This window comes from Leopardus geoffroyi, chromosome X, assembly GCF_018350155.1.
Source record: "Leopardus geoffroyi isolate Oge1 chromosome X, O.geoffroyi_Oge1_pat1.0, whole genome shotgun sequence".
Classification (NCBI taxonomy): Eukaryota; Metazoa; Chordata; class Mammalia; order Carnivora; family Felidae; genus Leopardus; species Leopardus geoffroyi.
The window spans coordinates 41,029,469-41,049,253 of record NC_059343.1 but is presented as its reverse complement, the minus strand read 5'-3'; the positions used below and the strand labels follow the sequence as shown (position 1 = coordinate 41,049,253).

Sequence of the window (19,785 nt, the reverse complement as noted above, 5' to 3'; positions counted from 1 at the left end):
GGCTTTGTTCACCCAGATTTGCCTGAATGCTTCTAGCAATGCTTACCTCTCCTCTCCCGAGATGCTCAAAGAATCAGACAACTGGAAGGGATCCTAGGAAATTGAGAGCTGGAAAAGCTAAATGCCTCTACCAAGGAGGTATATTGGTGTGTAGAATGCAAATTAAAAACCCAGTCCCATGCATTTTTCACTCTTTGCGCTTTTCCTCTTTATCAAAATTTTATGTGACTGAAGAAATTAGAACCCTCATATACTGCTGGTAGAAACAGAAAATGGTGCGGGGTGCCCGGGCGGCTCAGTCGGTTCAGTGTCGGACTTCGGCTCAGGTCACAATCTCATGATTTGTGGGTTTGAGCCCCACGTCTGGCTCTGTGCTGACAGCTCAGAGCCTGGAGCCTGCTTCGGATTCTGTGTCTCCCTCTCTCTCTGCCCCTCCCTCACTCGTGCTCTGTTTCTCTATCTCTCAAAAATAAATAAACATGAAAAATAAAATAAAATAAAATAAAATAAAATAAAATAAAATAAAATAAAATGGTATACTTTTAAAAAGCTTGGCAGAGCTTCAAAAAGTTAAACACAGAAGTTACTATATGACTCAGGAATTCCACTCCTAGGGATGACCCCAAGAGAAATAAAAATATATGTCCACACAAAAACTTGTACATGAATATTCACAGCGGCATTATTTGTAATGGCCCAAAAGTGAAAACAACCCAAACGTCCATCAGCTGATGAATGGATACATAAACTGGACAAATAAAATTTATTTCATTTTATTTAAAATTTTTTAACATTTATTTATTTATTTATTTATTTATTTATTTATTTTTGTTTTTTTTCAACGCTTATTTATTTATTTATTTATTTTTTGGGGACAGAGAGAGACAGAGCATGAACGGGGGAGGGGCAGAGAGAGAGGGAGACACAGAATCGGAAACAGGCTCCAGGCTCTGGGCCATCAGCCCAGAGCCGGACGCGGGGCTCGAACTCACGGGCCGCGGACCGCGAGATCGTGACCTGGCTGAAGTCGGACGCTTTACCGACTGCGCCACCCAGGCGCCCCAACATTTATTTATTTTTGAGAGACAGAGAGACAGAGCATGAGCAGGGGAGGGGCAGAGAGAGAGAAGGAGACACAGAATCTGAAGCAGGCTGCAGGCTCTGAGCAAGCTGTCAGCACAGAGCCTGATGCGGGGCTCGAACCCACAAACTGTGAGATCATGACCTGAGCCGCAGTCGGATGCTCAACCAACTGAGCCACCCAGGCGCCCCTAGACAAAATTTATAAGTGGATATCTATTGTGTGGAATATTATTCACCAATAAAAAGGAATAAAGTACTGATACATGCTACAATATGGGTGAATCTCAAAAACATGCTAAATGAAAGAAGCCAGTAACAAAAGACTAAATACTGCGTTATTTGGCAAATCTATAGAGATAGAAAGTAAAATTGTGGTTTCTGGCGGGGGGGGCAGGGGCAGAGAGAAGTGGGAATAACTACTAATAGGTATGGATATCTTGTGGTTGATGAATGTATTCTAGAATTAGATCATAGCGGTGGTACCATAACCCTGTGAAGTTATTAAAACTATTGAACTGTACAATTCGAGTAAGTTGTATGGTAGATGAATTCTATCTCATTAAAGTTACTTTTTAATATTAAAGTTGTTTTTTTAATTTAATTAGCTTTATACTTACATGTGCTTAAAATTTTTCTTTTTATTTTATCATTTTAGAATGGTATAACCATAAGGGATTTATGCCTGGTTTTATGTTTGTACAGATTTGAACAGACTTATAATCAATAGTCAAGTAGAAATCTATATTAGTCTTTCAAGGTATCCATTAATTATATATTTGGTCCCAGATATTACATTTTTATTAATATTTCTATTTATATACATTGCATATATATCTGATTATAGAAATAAGGTGTGCCTGGGGTGCCTGGGTGGCTCAGTCAGTTAAGCGACCAATTCTTGATTTTGGCTCGGATCATGATCTCACGGTCTTGTGATCGAGCTCCATGTAGGGCTTGCACTGGGTTTGGAGCCTGCTTAGGATTCTCTTTCTCCCTTTCCCTCTGCCCCTCTCTCATGGGTGCTCTCGCACACACGTGCTCTCTCTCTCTCTCCCTCAAAAAAAAAAAAAATAAGGTGTGCTTATTATAAAAACTTTAGAAAATTTAGACATTTATTTCTAGTCCTTTTCAGGACTAAACACATTTTTTATTTTTTTAAAAATTTTAATTCCAGTGTAGTTAACATACAGTGTTATATTAATTTCAGGAGTACAGTATAGTGATTCAACAGCTCCATATATTACTCAGTGTTCATCAAGATACGTGTACTTTAAAAATTTTTTTTAAATGTTTATTTATTTTTGAGAGAAAAAGGGACAGAGCATGAGCAGGGGAGGGGCAGAGAGAGGGGGGGGGGGAGACACAGAACCGAAGCAGGCTCTAGACTCTGAGCTGTCAGCACAGAGCCCAATGCGGGGCTCGAACTCACAAACCATGAGATCATGACCTGAGCCAAAGTCAGACGTATAACTGACTGAGCCACCCAGGCGCCCCAAGATAAGTGTACTCTTGATCCCCTTTACCTATTTCACCCATACCCCCACTCCCCTCCCCTCTGATAACCATCTGTTTGTTCTTTATAGTTAAGAGTCTGTTTTTTGGTTTGTCTCTCTCTGTTTTCTTCCTTTGTTCATTTGTTTTGTTTCTCAAATTCCACACATGGGTGAAATCATATGGTATCTGTCTTTCTTCGACTGGCTTATTTCGCTTAGCGTTATACATTCTAGCTCCATCCATGTTGCTGCAAATGGCAAGATTTCACTCTTTTTATGGCTGAATAATATGCTGACATATATGTACACCACGTCTTGTCTATTCATCTACTGAAGGACACTTGGGCTGCTTCCATAATTTGGCTATTGTAAATAATGCTGCAATAAACCCAGGGGTATATATATCCCTCCAAATTAGTGTTTTTGTATATTTTGGGTAACTACCAAGTAGTGTGGTTACTGGATCATAGGGTAGTTCTATTTTTTATCTTTTTGAGGAACCTCCATACTGTATTCCACACCAGTTTGCATTCCCACCAACAGCAACAGTGCAAGAGGATTCTTTTTTCTCCACATCCGCGCCAACACTTGGGTGTTTCTGGAGTTTCTGCTTTTAGCCATTCTGACAGGTGTAAGGTGATATCTCGCTGCGATTTTAATTTTAATTTTCCTGATTACTGATAAAGCTATTTTGAAAACAAATAAACAAAAAGCTAGTTATCGCTTAAAAGCAGTAACAACAACTTCATGTAAAAGATTTAAAACATGTGGGGGTGGCTGGGAGGTTCAGTCGGTTAAGCATCCAACTCTGGCTCAGGTCATGATCTCACAGTTCATGAGTTTGAGCCCCAAATCCAGCTCCCCGCTGTAAAGGCAGAGCCCATTTCGATCCTGTCTCCCTCTCCCTCTGCTCCTCGCCTGCTCACGGGCGTGCTCTCTTTCTCTCAAATATAAATAAGTATTTTTAAAAAAAGATTTAAAACACGTAGACAATGGTTGGCTCCATAGCTCAGGGGTTAGAGCACTGGTCTTGTAAAACACGTAGACAAATTCTTTAACACTCCTCCCACCAAGAGGTCCCCTCCCCTTGAACATGAACAGAATGTGGCAGAAGTAATGCTACATCACTTAAGAGGCTAGTTAGAAAACGCCATGCAGGGGGAAAGGAAGGGGGAAAAAATAGTTTCCAACAGAGAGGGAGACAAACCATGAGAGACTCTTAAATACAGAGAACAAACTGAGGGTAGATGGGGCGGCAGGGGAGAGAGGGGAAATGGGTGACGGGCACTGAGGAGGGTGCCTGTTGGGATGAGCACTGGGTGTCGTACGGAAGCGATGAATCACGGGAATCAACCCCCGAAACCAAGAGCACCCTGTACATGCTGTATGTTAGCCAGCTTGACAATAAATTATATTAAAAAAAGAGGAAAATACAAATTAAAAAAAAAATAAAGAGAATTCAGAGTCAAGAAAGAAAAGAAAAGAGAAAAAAAGAAAAGAAAACGTCATGCAGCTTCTGCCAGTCCCTCTTAGGACACTTGCCCTTAGAACCCAGCCATCACGCTGCAAGGAAGCCGCAACTATAAGAGGCCCCTGGCCCTCAGCCCTAGCTGAGCTCCTAGCCGAAAGCCAGATCAACTTGCCAGCCAGCTCTGTTATTAAGCCATATTTGAAAGCAGATCTTCCAGTCCTCAGTCAAGCTGCTGCATCTGATGCCATACAGAGGGGAGAGTCAACCTTGCTAAGCCCTAAACAAATTGCAGAGTTGTGAACAAAATAAGTACTTGCCATTGTTCTAAGCCCTTAAGTTTTAGAGTGGTTTGGTATGCAGCAATGGATACCTAGAATATGCACTGTTCATACTTAAAATACTAAAAACAGCATCTAGCCCCTTCCTCAATGCAGATGCTTCTTTCTAGTAGGTGGTCATCCAGGCACTGTCTGAATCTTTTGATTAATATGCACATCAGTTCCTCACAAAGCCATTCCTTCTCCTGATGAATAACCCTAGGAATTATGATCTGCTTTATAATAAGACCGGTTCTGCCCCCCCCCCCAATCCCCCTCCTCCCTGGCAATCTCTGGTCTGAGTTCTATCCTCAGAGGTGACCACTGTTGTCTAACCCCTCAGGCCAGGGCTTTACCTTATTAAATAGTAAAAAATTCTTTATCACTGTCCCATTTTATAGCCAAAGAACCTGAAATACACAAATTGACTGCTTTATTGGATAGGTCACGACACAGACACCAAATAAAACGCAGTTACTCGAATCCCCGGTAGAAGGCTTTTGTTTAGTTTTATTTCTACCAAACATGAGATAAGTGTAATGGATACAAGATGTGTTGCTCATACTCAAATTCACAAATTTCATACTTAGGCCAGCATTGTTTAGAGGACTAATCCTCATTTCTATCATCTAGGGAGAGTATTGGTATGAATAACCAGAAAATGAAAACTTCTTTTCTGTACCACTCCTCTTTTCTTTGTTTATACTTAAATTATTTCCTATTTTAACTCAATAAAGCCAGCCTGCTCATTAAGGGCAGGGATAATTCTTAGAATTTTGAGTCTTCCTTGGTGTTGGAGTGCATATATATATATACACACACACACACATATATACACATATATATGTATATATATGTGTGTGTGTATATATATATATATATATATATAGAATAATTTGTCTAACTGTGAGAGGCAGTACACAGATAACAAGGGTAAAAGCATTTCTTTCCAAATGATTTAAAAAAAATTTTTTTTAACGTTTATTTGTTTTTGAGACAGAGCATGAACGGGGGAGGGTCAGAGAGAGGGAGACACAGAATCCGAAACAGGCTCCAGGCTCTGAGCTGTCAGCACAGAGCCCGATGCGGGGCTCGAACTCACGGACCGCGAGATCATGACCTGAGCCAAAGTCGGCGGCCTAACCGACTGAGCCACCCAGGCGCCCCTCTTTCCAAATGATTTAAAAACTGATGTTACAACCCGAAAATATTTCTCATGCCAATGTAGTAATTGTACAGTAACTTTTTTGCTTTTTCAAAGTTAGCAGCAATAGAAAATAAGCTTCATACACTGTTGATTACAGTAAATCAGTTGCCATGACAACACCTAGTCTCCAAACATCCTGAGACAATTTCTCCTAGCTTCAGTCCCCTAAGACCAACCCAATTACACAAGTCAAAACCCAAAACCCAGAGGGCGCCTCTCAATAAAGATCCTGTGATTACACAACCTAAGGAAAAATTTAGACACCACTTTTCCACGTTGCAAGGAAATTTTTCAGGCAATGCATTTTGTTTTTGCATCTATAATTGAATGGTAATTGTCTGATGTAACTTTAAAACTTATCTCGCTTATGTTCTCTGGGACGTATTTGCATTCTGTTCCTTATAAGGTACAACTAAAGTCTTCTAGGAGCAAGCAAGACCATGCTAAACTCAGTAGAAGTATCATTGGACTAATCCAGAACATTTGTACACTAGCCCAAACTGGCCTCACGAGAGATAAGGAACTAGAAAAAAAATCTTTAAAATCATATAAAATTTAGTAGGCTACCATAAATGAGGCACCGTAGAGTGAACTCCTAATAATTCCAAAAGAAAAAGAAAAATCCCAAAAAGAAAAAAGCAATGTTGGGAAATGTGGTACCTCCACCGTCTCAAAATGTAAGCTGGTAATTCTCTTTCTCGAACAGTCCAACAGATTTTTTTAATGTTTATTTATTTTTGAGAGAGAGAGAGACAGCAAGCATGAGCAGGGGAGGTGTAGAGAGAGAGGGGGACAGAGGATCTGAAGTGGGTTCCTCCTGACAGCAGAGAACCCAATGCAGGGCTCAAACTCACGAACTGTGAGATCATGACCTGAGTCGAAGTTGGACGCTCAACCGACTGAGCTACTCAGGCACCCCAAGTCCAACAAATTTTTTTTATGTTTATTTATTCTGAGAGAGAGAGAGAGAGAGAGAGAGAGAGAGAGAGAGAGCGCAAGCAAGCAAGCAGGGAAGGGGCAGAGAGACAGAATCTCAAGCAGGCTCTGTATTATCAGTGCAGAGCCTGATGCAGGGCTTGAACCCATGAACCATGAGATCATGACCTGAGCTGAAATCACGAGTCAGAAGCTTCATGGACTGAGTCACCCAGGTGCCCCCAACAGATTTTAAAACTGGACTGTTTTCATAATAGAATGCTCATTTAGTTAGAAAATTCTGATTAGATGACTTGATCAAGATTTTAACTTTTATTATGCACATATCCAGAGGCATGAGCTTATTTTACATATCCAGTAATAGGCCTTCCACCTCTACAATTACAGTACCTAGTAGTGTTCCCCCAAAATGTTCCCTGTGATCACAAAATAGTGTCTACAATTGAAGGTTTATTACATGCTCATATGGGGCAGAAAGCTTAGGTGTTGGTGTCCACTACTGTATTTTTCGATGCATTTACTTAGCCAAAAAGAAAAAGAAAAAAAAATCACAGAACACATCCACGTATCTAAAAGGAGAATAATTAACATGAGAGTCTAACTAACCTGAACATTGTATTAATAAAGGTTAACTTTAAGACAATTTATTATGAAGTAATGAATGAATCCAAAGGGCGACCATGACTACTCTAAATAAAATAAAAGCACTTTAGTTTTAGCCTATGACTTCAAAACAAAAAGCTGAAATAAAAATCAAACACACAAGCTTCTCTATAGCAGACAGTTCAAGGTTAAAGAGCATTGTTAGAAATAGTAAGACTGAGGAAATGAATCTTTTAAAAAACTGTCCACCAAATAACTTTAATTTTTTTAATCTTTATTTATTTTGGGGAGAGAGAGACAGAGTGCGAGCAGGGGAGGGGCAGAGAGACAGATAGAGGATCTGAAGCAGGCTCCAGGCTCTGAACTGTCAGCACAGAGCCCGATGTGGGGCTCCAACTCAGAAACCAGGAAATCGTAACACTTAACCAGGTGCCCTAAATCATAGGTGCAATATTTGTGTGTGATATCACAGCACCTTCCATTCCTAGGCAATAAAATAATACTATCAAGTATAGATAAGAGAATATACCATGCAATCTAAGAAGGATGTGAAAAATGGGACAGAGAGCTGCGACTCAAAATTCTGCAAAAAGCTTCCAGTTTCTTAAAGCTGACACTTGGAGAACTGAGTTTACATGAATAAATTATTCTGGCGATTGAAAACCATGCGGGAAGGTCTCTGAAATCATAACATGAATACCAACTTTAAAGTATTCACGGGTAAAGATAAGTTGCATTAAGCAAGGAGTTAACTGTTCGTAACGCTTATTAAAAAATCTTTTTCTGGAAAAGAAAAATAATTGAGAAGTCTATCAAAGTAATTTAGTAAGCACAAATGCAGAACTATGTAGAAAGAGGAAACATTATGAAATTTATGACTAAGTGTGTTTTGTGCAACACCAGTGGACATTTCAAAGCTTTCTCATTTCTGTCTTATAGACCGAAGTAAAAAGAAGGGCGTTTTCATTCATTGAAAACAATAGTAAAGTACTGCCCGGTTTATGCTGGTTATTTTCACCATACAGTCTTAACACACATTCCAAGACTGGTCCGCTTTTCATTATTCCTTTCGGGGAATTGGAAGAGGGAGGAGGGAAAGCAAAATCAACAGTCCACTCGGTAACAGAAAATTCAGCAGTAGAATACACCACTAGGCACTAAAGAGATTTACCCGCTGGGGCAGACAAAAGAGAAAACAGCCACAGAACGAACGTGAGCGGCGAAAGAGATGAGAATCGGTCCCACGTGTAACTCGACGACTGGACAAAACCCCGCTCCGCGCAGCGGGTGAAATGAACAGATCTGAGATTACGGGCATTTGAGGCTCTGCTTCCTTCCCTACCGTCCGCCCTCGGACCGGAGGGAAAGCCCCCAGGACTCTGACAATGAGTTCGAAGGCGCCTTCCAGCGCTTTCACACTCTTCCGCGGCGCTGTTATTTCACCGCTCCCCCCCCCCGCAAAGTCATCCCCCCCCCCCGACTTCCAACTACTCGCGTGAGAGAGAGGAGAACGCGCGCGCGCGAACTGCATCCGCTGGGTCGGCCCCCCTCAGCCCTCCGGGGCCGCTAGGGACCCCGGCTGAGCGGCTCGGGACGGCCGAAACCAATGGCCGAGGGACTTCGGTTACCTTCTCGCGCTGGTCCCAGCTGTACTGCTTCGGCCGCTCCTCCTCGCCCTCGGGCTGCGACTCCTTCTCAGCCTTCCGCCTCTTCGAGAAGAAGCAGCCCATGGTCCCGGCTTGCGGGTCTCGCTGGCCGCTACTCCTCGCCGGCCCGCTGGTTCGGGCACCTCCTGGGAGTGTGGCGTGGACCCCGGGCTCCCGGGCCCCGCAGCTCTCCGGACACCGCCCCGCGGAACCGCCAGCTGTCCCCAATCCGGGTTAGCCCGCCAGGCCCAACACCCCTTCTCTTTTTCCTCCTAGTCGCCCAGACGACCCATCGCAGCCAATGACCACTCGGCGCCCCGTGAGCCAATCAAAGCCCCGCGAGCGGCCCTGCGCGGCCTATGAAGAGAGGTCGACGGACCCATACAACCAATCCGCGCCCCGCTCCTGCGCCGGCCCCCAGTGGCGGGCCCGGCCGGCTCTGGCGCACGCAAGGCCGACCCCGCCCCCAGCCCGGCCCCGCCCCTCCGAGGACTCCCTGGGGCTCTCTAGCCGCTGGGAGTGCTGGCTCCGCCGTCTTTTTGCCCTTGGTTCTCAGTTTCCAAGTTCTAGGCGCGGGAGGGATCCCTAGTTGAACATTAAGCTTCAGTTTTATGATGCAAGTGGCGAGGGAGCAGGAACTGCGGCTGACACAGGAAGGGGCCCTGAAATTCGTTAATTTTCTCTTCATCACACCCGCGCCACACCGTCTGGCCCCCGTCGCCCCTTCCGGAAACTTCCCCCAGCCACACCCCCCTTTGCCCTCTCTTCTGTGTTTTCTTAATACTTCTGCATATCACTCTAAAATTGCACAAGTACTTAATAAAATAATTGTTTGTGTATTCTCTATTAGAAATGTGAATTTCTTGAGACCAAGGAGCCGATCTCAAAGAGCATGTATCTTTGAATTCCCTAGGCCTGGCTCAGCTCCAGGCTAGGTGCTCGATAAGATGTTTGTCAAATGAATGCATGCATGAATGAATGCATGCTAGTGAAGGAAGCATTTACAACCTTTTCTATATTCCTTATCGAAGACAGTGTCTGAAGTGTGTGTGCGATGAGGCGAGGGCGAGATGTCCTAGTAAAGGGGTTCTCCTCTGGAATTTATAGCCTAGGGAAGGACACAAGCATTGCCATATAAACAGCTCTGAGCAAATGGCATAGGGTCTGTCTGTCTGTATATATATATATATACACACCAAATATTAACATTTGTTACCCTTGGGCTAAATTTACTACAATACACATGTATTGCTTCTGTAATAGAAAAAAAGGTTATTTTAATTCTCTGAGCACAGTATTTTGACATCTTGGTGGGACAGCAAATGCAGATCAGTTCAGGTTCAAATTTGGTTAACTTTTTACTTTCCCACCCTTATTTACATTTAGAGTATGTATCCTAAATGGGTCTCTGACTTAACTTGAGCATTAAGAATGTTCCCTTTTTCACTTCCTGTCTTTTACTGCACAATCAGGAAGAAAAAGTACATGTGCTCAGATATTAGAAATTACCGCAAATATAAGTTCCAGATCTTAGGCAACAGGGTCTTAACCTAGCACATACTTTTTCTTCTTCAGACTGAGATGAAAGGTCTGTGTGACGATGTTTTGGATAAGACCCCTAGATATTTTAGAGTCATAGAAGGTTAAAATTGTGACCACCGTGTAGTAGAGTGGAGGAAACAGGTACACAGCGATGAAGGGACTAATCTGTGGTCACAATGAGAGTGGTTGAGCAGGGACAAGAAAAACCCAGAGCTCACTCGTACCCTGAATGTGTTCCCTTCTGACTGATCTGAAATAAAGAAGTAAAGTATCTGTGTAGGCCATCTGATGCCTATGGGGGCTCTGTCCCACAGTGATGCTGCTCCTCTTAATGAACAAACAACAAAACTAATTTTATATTTATTTATTTATTTATTTATTTAGAGTGCAAGTGGGGGAGGGGCAAAGAGAGAGAATCCCAAGCAGGCTCTGCACAGTCAGTGCGGATCCAGATGGGGGGCTCAAACTCACGAACTACAGGATCATGACCTGAGCCAGAGTCAGATGCTTAACTGACTGAGCCACCCAGGTGCCCCAACAAAACTAATTTTAGAGGAACGATCCCTAAAACTCTCATAGTTTTGCAGTATTCATTAACAAGAAACTCAAACCTAAAACAAAAATCTATATCCAGGGGCGCCTGGGTGGCTCAGTTGGTTGAGCATCTGACTTCGGCTCAGGTCATGATCTCATGGTCCGTGAATTTGAGCCCCGTGTCGGGCTCTGGTGCTGACAGCTCAGAGCCTGGAGCCTGCTTCGGATTCTGTGTCTCCCTCTCTCTCTGCCCCTAACCCACTCGCATTCTGTCTCTATCTCTCTCGAAAATAAATAAACACTAAAAAAATTTTTTTAAAAATCTATATCCAACAGTAATCTTTGGGATCCTAAGCAAAAGTGAAGATAAAGTTCCCTTTCTGTTAAATTCCATCCCACCGGGGTGCCTGGGTGACTCAGTTGGTTGAGCATCCAACTCTTGATTTCAGTTCAGGTCATGATCCCAGGGTTGTGGGATTGAGCCCCATGTTGGTTCTGTGCTGAGCGTGGAGCCTGCTTAAGAGTCTCTCTCTCTCTCTCTCTCTCTCTCTGCCCCTCTCCCTCGCTCTCTCTAAAATACAAAAAAAAAAAATTAAAAAAAATTATAATCCCAACCCGGGGCAGGGGGGCAGGGGTGAGGGGGCTCAGTCAGTTAAGCATCTGACTTTGGGGCAGGTCATGATCCCCTGGTTCGTGAGTTTGAGTTTGAGCCCCACATCGGGCTGTCTGCTGCCAGCAAGGAGCCCGCTTCAGATCCTCTGTCCCCACCTCTCTCTCTGCCCCTCCCCCGCTTTTGCTCTCTCTCTCTCTCTCTCTCTCTCAAAAATAAACACTTAAAATTTTACTAAAAAAAATCCATCCCACTATCACTCCTCACCAAAAATAAAATAAAGAATTAAATTAAATTAAAATTTAAGAACTCAGGATTAGAAAGCCAGGGAACAGAGCTAGTACAGAGCTCTGTCCTGTTCTTTCTTTCTCTTTCTTACTCTTTCTTTTCTGCTCCTCTCTCTTTTTCTCTTCCCTTCCCACCATGGATTCTCATTACCGCTTTTTTGTGTGTGTGCAAACCAGCTCTCTTTACGTACTCATGGGCATATACCATATATGTGGCTGAGAATAGCCATCCCACCCTGATTCCTCCTGGCCTTCCTGTCCAAGTGCATGCTACAATCTCTTTATATCTTAGTTCCCATTCTCAAGGAAGATAACCACAGAAACTGCTGGCCAGTCAATAACAGAATGGTTATCCATCGGTCAAGTGCTGGGAGCCTGGAGCCTGCTTCAGATTCCCTCTCTCTCTCTCTCTGCCCCTCCCCTACTCGCTCGCTCTGTCTCTCAAAAATAAATAAACATTAAAAAAAGTTTTTTTTAAGTTGGGTTGTGGGTTTGTACCTAGCCACAGGCTCCTGAGAGAGTCTGGGTTCCCCACGTGTCGCGACCACAGAAGTGACATTGTGGCTTCTCAGAAGACAGACCTGAAGAGGTATACCTCCACAGCATGAATAAATCAATTACGGCAGCAACAGCCGCTGGAAAAAATCCCTACTCTATTTAAAAAAAATTTTTAATGTTCATTTATTTCTTTAATGTTCATTTATTTCTTTTGAGAGAAAGAGATAGAGAGCGAATGGGAGAGGGATAGACAGAGAGGGAGACCAAGAATCCCAAGCAGGCTCTGCACTGTCAGCGCAGATCCCCACGTGGGGCTCGAACTCACGAACCAGGAGATCCTGACTGGAGCCGAAATCAAGAGTCAAGATGCTTAACGGACTGAGCCACCCGGGCGCCCCTTAATGGGGACACTTGAGCTCTGTTCCATGCTGAGTGTAGACCCTCAGCTGGGAGGATTCGGATGGCTAGGGGACTGGCCAGAAATAACTCTCTATGAAATCTCAGGGGATCTTCATGTGATCTCTCCAGCAAGGTGGCCTTAGGCTAGTCGGGCTTCGCATCTCGTGCTGAGGGCTCCAGGAGTAAACGTTCCAAGAGGCCAAGACAGAAGCTGCACGCCACAGAAGCCACGCAGTATCACTTTCACTGGATTCTATTGGTCGCACCAGGGCTGGTCCTGATTCACTAAGGGAGGGGACTAAACAAGGGAATGAATGACACCTTTGGGGTGTCATCTCAGAGGCTAGCCACCACAGTGGGAGTCAACTCTGTCAATAAGAATCCCATAGGTACTGAAGAAGGGTATTGGAAGGTTTAAAAAAAAAATTGCTCAGGCAATAATTTTTTTTTCTTTTAGTAGATTTTTGAGCCAACGTTCAGCTCATACGTTAGCTTTTAGGTACTTCTTACCAATTTTCTTTTACTACCTTATTCACCAATGCTAATTATTTTTAAAAGCATCAAAAATCGTGTGTGATCAGGTTACAAATGCTGTGCTTTTCTGACTGCTCTTAGCATAGGCTATCTTAGTCACTGCTATTGCTAAAATTCTTAAAGTAAGCCAAGAAAAAAGTATTTGGAAGTTAGTACAGAAGAGGAATAACAGGGGAAACAGACTTCTTACTCAGATTAGGGTGGGGAGGGTGGAAGAGTCTAGAAAGACGTCTCAGCAGTGAATGGATTTAGCAGCGTAAAATAAAAATAATTCCAGTAACTTTTTACAAGCAAAGCAGTTCCAATGGAAACTATTTAAAAAAATAGCTTCTGGAATTAAAAAAAAAATTTATAGTAGAATTTCCATCTTCCAAATATTCATTTCAATACTTTTCAGGAAAGGGACAAACTAGGATAAAACTAAACCCACAGAGGTAATCAGAGTGTGGAAGTTCATGAAGTTTGTTTTTATCCTTGTGATTTTATTTTTTTTTAATTATTTTTAAATGTTTATTTATATTTGAGAGAGAAAGAGAGAGAGAGAGAGAGAGAGACAGTGCATGAGCAGGGGAGGGGCAGAGAGACAGAGACAGAGACAGGATCTGAAGCAGGCTCCAGGCTCTGAGCTGTCAGCACAGAGTCTGACGTGGGGCTAGAACTCACGAGCCGTGAGATCATGATCCAAGCCCAAGTCAGAAGCCCAACCGACTGAGCCACCCAGGTGCCCCTCCTTGCGATTTTATTAACAAAAGAGAGCAACTTCCCATTTCACCCAAGCTAAATGAGAGATCATCTTCTGGTTTCCTCTACCCGTGGAGAAAAAAAAGAAAAAAAAGTCTTAATCTGACATCTAGAAGATCCCAACCCACATCGTGGCTACTCATCAACATTTGTATCATATAAAAATAATTCCACAATGGTGAAAAAGAAAGATTTGGGCAAAATAACTGATGCACAAGGCAAAAGTTTTAGTGAAAGGATATTTGATAACATTTCCTAAATCTTACACAAGAAAATGGTTATCACATAGATGGCCAACACCTAACTAAGCAGGCCTGATACTTCCTGGGACTTTTAAGAGTAGGATTTCTTTCTTTCTTTCTTTTTTTGGGGGGGGGGGGGGCGGTTGGGTCCTTTTTAAGAAAAATAATACAAAATTATGAAGAGCAAATTGCTAGGGCCCCTTCTAGGATACGTACAGGAGCCATACAACTGAAGGGCCCTACAACTTATGTTTCATTAGCTATACTGTAATGTTGTAGAATTGCCAACGACTTATGAAAAACCTCAACGGGAGTGGAAGTCAATTGGTGCAGCCTGATGAAAGCCAATCAAAAATCAGCTGCTAGAGGGGCACCTGGGCGGCTCAGTCTGTTGAGCGTCAGACTCTTGGTTTCATCTCAGATCACAATCTCCTGGTTTCGTGAGTTCGAGCCCCAGCATTGGGCTCGGCGCTGGCAGTGTGGATTTTGTTTGGGATTCCTTCTCTCTCCTTCTCTCTCTACCCCTCCCCTACTCGAGCTGTCTCTGTGTCTCTCAAATAAACAAATAAGTAAACTTAAAAAAATCAGCTGCTAGAGTCAGATAAGCAAAGAACGATTCCTGCTGCAAACTATACTGCTCTGTTAACCATCCGCAGAGACAATGAGACATTCAGACGACCAGACGTACTGATTTGGTCAAACTCTTAAAAACTTTCCAGTGAGAAAGATGAATTAGGATCTTGACATTTATATGCAGGCCCAGCATTTCAATTCTAAATTGGAATGACTACAGATTTTTCTTTTCTCAAACCGTTCATAAGACTGATGCTTACACTTTCTGTTGAGACAGTGTAAGCTGTTATCAAAGCTGTTGTATCGTTCTTTCTTTCAAGCTGAAATAAATTCGATACCTACAACTCTTGTCCAGCTTTTTATTTTAACGAAAGTAACATTCAATTTTATGGTGACTTACCATATTGTCTCCTAGTTGATAAGAAAATCCTTGCTTGAAGAGGGTACTAACAAAGCCTAATTTTCACAATATTAAAAACATAATTCCTATACCAACCGGCAGTGACCCAGCGTCCGATATTTATTTAAATCATTAATGAGGAAGTCAAAAGGTCAACCAGCTGGCTCAAAGAGGATACAGGAAGTAGGGCTTTATATAGTTAGGAAAGAAAAAGGACTATTGAAATAACGTTGCTACCATGGATACAAATCTGGTTAATGTCCTAAATGGAAAAAGATGCATTAGGGGCGCCTGGGTGGCTCAGTCGGTTAAGCATCTGACTCCTGGTTTTGGCTCAGGTCATGATCTGATCTTTGGCTCAGGTTCATGAGTTCGAGCCCTGCATTGGGCTCCAAACTGACAGTGCAGAGCCTGCTTGGTATTCTCTCTCTCTCCCTCTGTCTCTGCCCCCCTCTGCTTGCTCTCTCTGTCTCTCAAAATAAATAAGTATAAAAAAAGAGGTCAGAGTGGAAGAGAGCCAAAGCATAGAAGACTCTTAAAAACTAAGAACAAACTGAGGGTTGATGGGGGGTGGGAGGGAGGGGTGGGTGGGTGATGGGCATGGAGGAGGGCACCTTTTGGGATGAGCACTGGGTGTTGTATGGAAACCAATTTGACAATAAACTTCATATATTGAAAAAAAAATAAATAAACTTTATAAAAGAAAAAGACACATAAGTTTTGGGATCTTTTCAACTGGGCAGAAAAGAAAATCATCACACTTTACCAGTTTTCTGGAAGTTGGCCTCTAACTTTACAGATTTCTCAAATATCTGAGTACTGATCAGTAGCACACTACATACCAAACAAGTCACATTCCCTTACAGAGTCAGCTGAACCTTAGTCAAGCTCATAGGACAGTGCTCCAGGACGGTGTTGTTGTTCTTTAAAAAAATTTTTTTTTATGTTTTATATTTCAGAGAGAGTCAGAGAGACAGAGAGCCAGTAGGGGAAGGGCAGGGAGACAGAGACAGGATCTGAAGCAGGCTCCAGGCTCCAAGCTGTCAGCACAGAGCCCGATGCGGGGCTCAAACTCACGAACTGTTAGAGCATGATCTGAGCCGAGGTCAGACGCTTAACCGACTGAGCCACCCAGGTGCCCCTCCAGAACGGTGTTTAAAGGCCACAAAACCACCCTGCTTATTTCCACATTGTATGTAATTTTTCTTAACGTTACTCAGGAGCAGTGTGATTGCTGCTATTTTCCAGTAATCAACAGCTAAATCACAAGATTTGAAGATTGGTATGAGTGTGTCCCTGAAGAATTTTGGTCTGGAATTTGAAGCCTTGTTGGTTAACTCTTCTTTGGGTTTTAGGGTTGCAAAAGAATGTTTCCTCATGATTCGTTTTTCTAACCTCTTGGTCCAAGGGTATACTTGGACCAAATTAGCCAAACTGAGCAAAACTGGTGGCAGAAAAATCAGGAAAATCTTAGGCTGTGTCATGTATGGATTGAATTGTGTCCTCTCAAAACTCCTATGTTGAAGTCCCAACCTCCAGTACCTTAGAATGGGACCCTAATTTGGAGGCAGAACCTTTACAGAGGTAAGTGAAAGCGAGGTCATTAGGGTGAGCCCTAATCCAATATGGCTACTGTTCTCACAAGAACGGGAAATTTGGACACAGACACTCATAGAGGGAAAGCAATGTGAAGAGACACAGGGAGAAGACAGCTACCTACCAGCCAGAAACAGAGGTCTGGACAGATCCTTCTCTCACAGCCCTCAGAAGGAACCAACCTCTGCCAATACCTTGATCTGAGACTTCCAGCCTCGGGTACTGTACTGTGAGACAATACATTTCTGTTGTCTAAGCCCCCCACCGCCCAGTCTGTGGTAATTTATTTTGGAGGCCCTAGGCTGATTGTGGGAGTTTCCCTTCTGCAATCATGTGGAATGATGATCTGATTTTGTTCAGGCTTATGATCAGGACGCAACATCTCTCTGTGTGAGAGGTTTGCTACAGTTATCAACAGGAGTCACGGGATTACACTCTCAAGTTCTGAAGTCCTGTTTCACTCCATTTGCACATTGGCCACGCTAGTTTATATGTCCCATCCTCCTTGAGGATAAGTCCTCACATTCTCAGCGCACACCAAGCCCCAGGAACATTACTGAGAACGTCAGAGGCCTTCGTGAGGCCAGTGGATACGAGGGGGTACTCGGAACTGGCCCCACGCACCCGCTTTCTGGGCCATATTATGGCTCAAAGCCACAGAAAGAGCCGAGGAGGGTATAGTGTTAAGGAGGTTCAAACAGGTGCCGATCCACAACAATTAGGATCTCTCTGGCAACAGAATAATTGCTGTAGGTGCAGAGTTTTCATCGCTCTTGTATGTAGTGAGGACCGTGGCTTGTTTAACACTAGTGAAGCTTTCTCTTAACTCTGCAAGTTATAAAAAGGTCTAGAATTCCAAGACCCTTTACCTGCATACCGTATGGTGCCCTGGTAACCTTGCACGTATCCACATAGGTTACATAGACAAGGCTTGTATCCCTCTGGATCTAAGTCTTGACACGAAGCCGCTGATCCTTCTGGAACATGAGACATGGGAGGCTTGTGAGAAGCTGCTTGGAAGCCATTTTGCCACTCACCTCCCTGCCCCTCCTCCCCCGGGAGCTATCAGCCTGGGAGACTGTCATACGATAGTTTTTTTTTTTTTTCATGGAAAATATATTTGACATATAGCATCATGTACATTTAAGATGTACACAATGCTAATTTGATTGATTTGTATATTGTAATATGATTGCCACTGTGATAATAATTAGCACCTCTATCAAGTAGCATAATTAAGATTTCTTTTTAGCGGTTGGAATAATTTAGCTCTACTTTCTGAGCCAGTTTGATGATTATAATATTATGAATATTCACTATTCTGTGCATTAGATCCTTGGGACTTATTTCTTACTGATTGGAAGTTTGTACCTTTATTTATTTATTTATTTAGAGAGAGAGAGAGAGAGCGCACATGCGCATGTGAGCAAGTGGGGGAGGGGCAGAGGGAGAGAGAGAATCTCAAGCAGGCTCCGTGCCCAGCGCAGAGCCCGACTTGATGCTCGATCCCACGACCCTGGGATCATGACCTGAGCCAAACTCAAGAGCCGGGCGCTTAACTGACTGAGCCATGCAGGCGCCCCGCAAGTTTATACCTTTAAACAGCGTGTCTCCTATCCCTTCACCCCCACCCCCCATCCTCTGGTACCCACCATTTTACTTTTTGTTTTCACGAGTTTGGTTTTTTTAGAATCCACGTATAAGCGAGACTGTACAGTATCTGTCTTTCTCTGTCTGACTGATCTCACTTAGCATAATGTCCTCCGGATCTGTCCACGTTGTGGAAATAACCTAAGCGCCCATCAATGAATGAATGGATAAAGAGGATATGGTACACACACATACACACACACACACACACACACACACACACAAGAATATTATTCAACCATGAGAAAGGACCTGCCTTATCATATCCTGGGTACTGACAGGTAAGAGGCTTTTTGCCTTGTCCCCTTCGGGCAGAGCTGCAGGCTATAAAACCATGCTGCAGTCTAGGATAGACTCCTTAGCAACAAAATCCTATTATTTGTGTCATGGTCACTTGGCCTCTTTTGTTTCAGTGCTGCCCTGCTCACTGGCCTTGGGGAGCCGGCACCTTTGACTACCCACTCCCTTTCACTGTCTTTGTGAGTAAGGAACTGAGTCTGAAAAGGGCTTGTTAGGGACACCTGGGGGGCTCAGTCAGTTGAGTGTCTGACTGCAGCTCAGGTCATGATCTCGCGGATCGTGAGTTCGAGCCCCGCCTCGGGCTCACTGCAGTTAGCATGGAGCCTGCTTCAGATCCTCTGTCCCCACCTCTCTCTATGCTTCCCCTGCTCGTGCTGTCTCTCTCAAAAAATGAATATACATTAAAAAAAATAAAAATGAAAAGGGCTTGTTATTTCTTGACCAACGGAATCAGTCAGGTCTGATTTTGCTTTGTGCTTGACACATAGCTTCACCTGCCGTCCAGCCAGAGACAAAGGCTGGGGTCTTGGGGGAAGAGGGAATGTGGAAAAGGTTTACCTGGGGCAAATCCAAGTATGTCTTCCAACTCCCAAATCACAGCACCCTCATTTTCTTTCCCAAAACTTACCCCTACTCACATTCCTTTAATATTTTCATCTACGTGGTATTTGATTGAAATGAAGAGCAAATAAATGGGCAAAGCACATGAATAAACAATTCACAATCACAGAAGTGCAGAGAGCCATTAAATATTTAAAATATTCCTATCACACTAGTAATGAAAATATGGAGATTAAACAAAACCAAATTAGCAAAGTGCTGGAAGGAGTCTGGAGTGGGGCAAGTAGATATCACTTTTCTGGAAAGCAAATTGTCAATATGTAAAAAGAGCTTTAAAAATGTCTATCTTCAGGGCGCCTGGGTGGCTCAGTCAGTTGAGTGCCCGAGTTTGGCTCAGGTCATGATCTCATGGTTCGTGAGTTCGAGCCCCACATTGGGCTCTCTGCTCTCAGCACAGAGCCTGTTTCTGAACCTCTGTCCCCCTTCCTCACTTGTGTTCTCTCTCTCTCTCAAAAATAAAATATTTTTTTAAAAAGTAAAGAAGAGGATACAGCTGTATCCT

At 43.3% G+C, this 19,785-nt stretch overlaps 1 protein-coding gene across 1 annotated transcript in view; it reads right to left on the bottom strand.

Annotated features, from left to right (window-relative positions):
- The window catches only part of RP2 (RP2 activator of ARL3 GTPase), a 49,998-nt gene extending 40,938 nt beyond the window's left edge, over positions 1 to 9,060 (bottom strand). Inside the window, exon 1 of the mRNA XM_045471026.1 lies at positions 8,739 to 9,060. Coding sequence (XP_045326982.1) covers positions 8,739 to 8,840 — 102 coding nt within the window. The 5' untranslated portion in view covers positions 8,841 to 9,060. The remainder of the gene's footprint in view (positions 1 to 8,738) is intronic.
- Between the last annotated feature and the right edge of the window lie 10,725 nt (positions 9,061 to 19,785).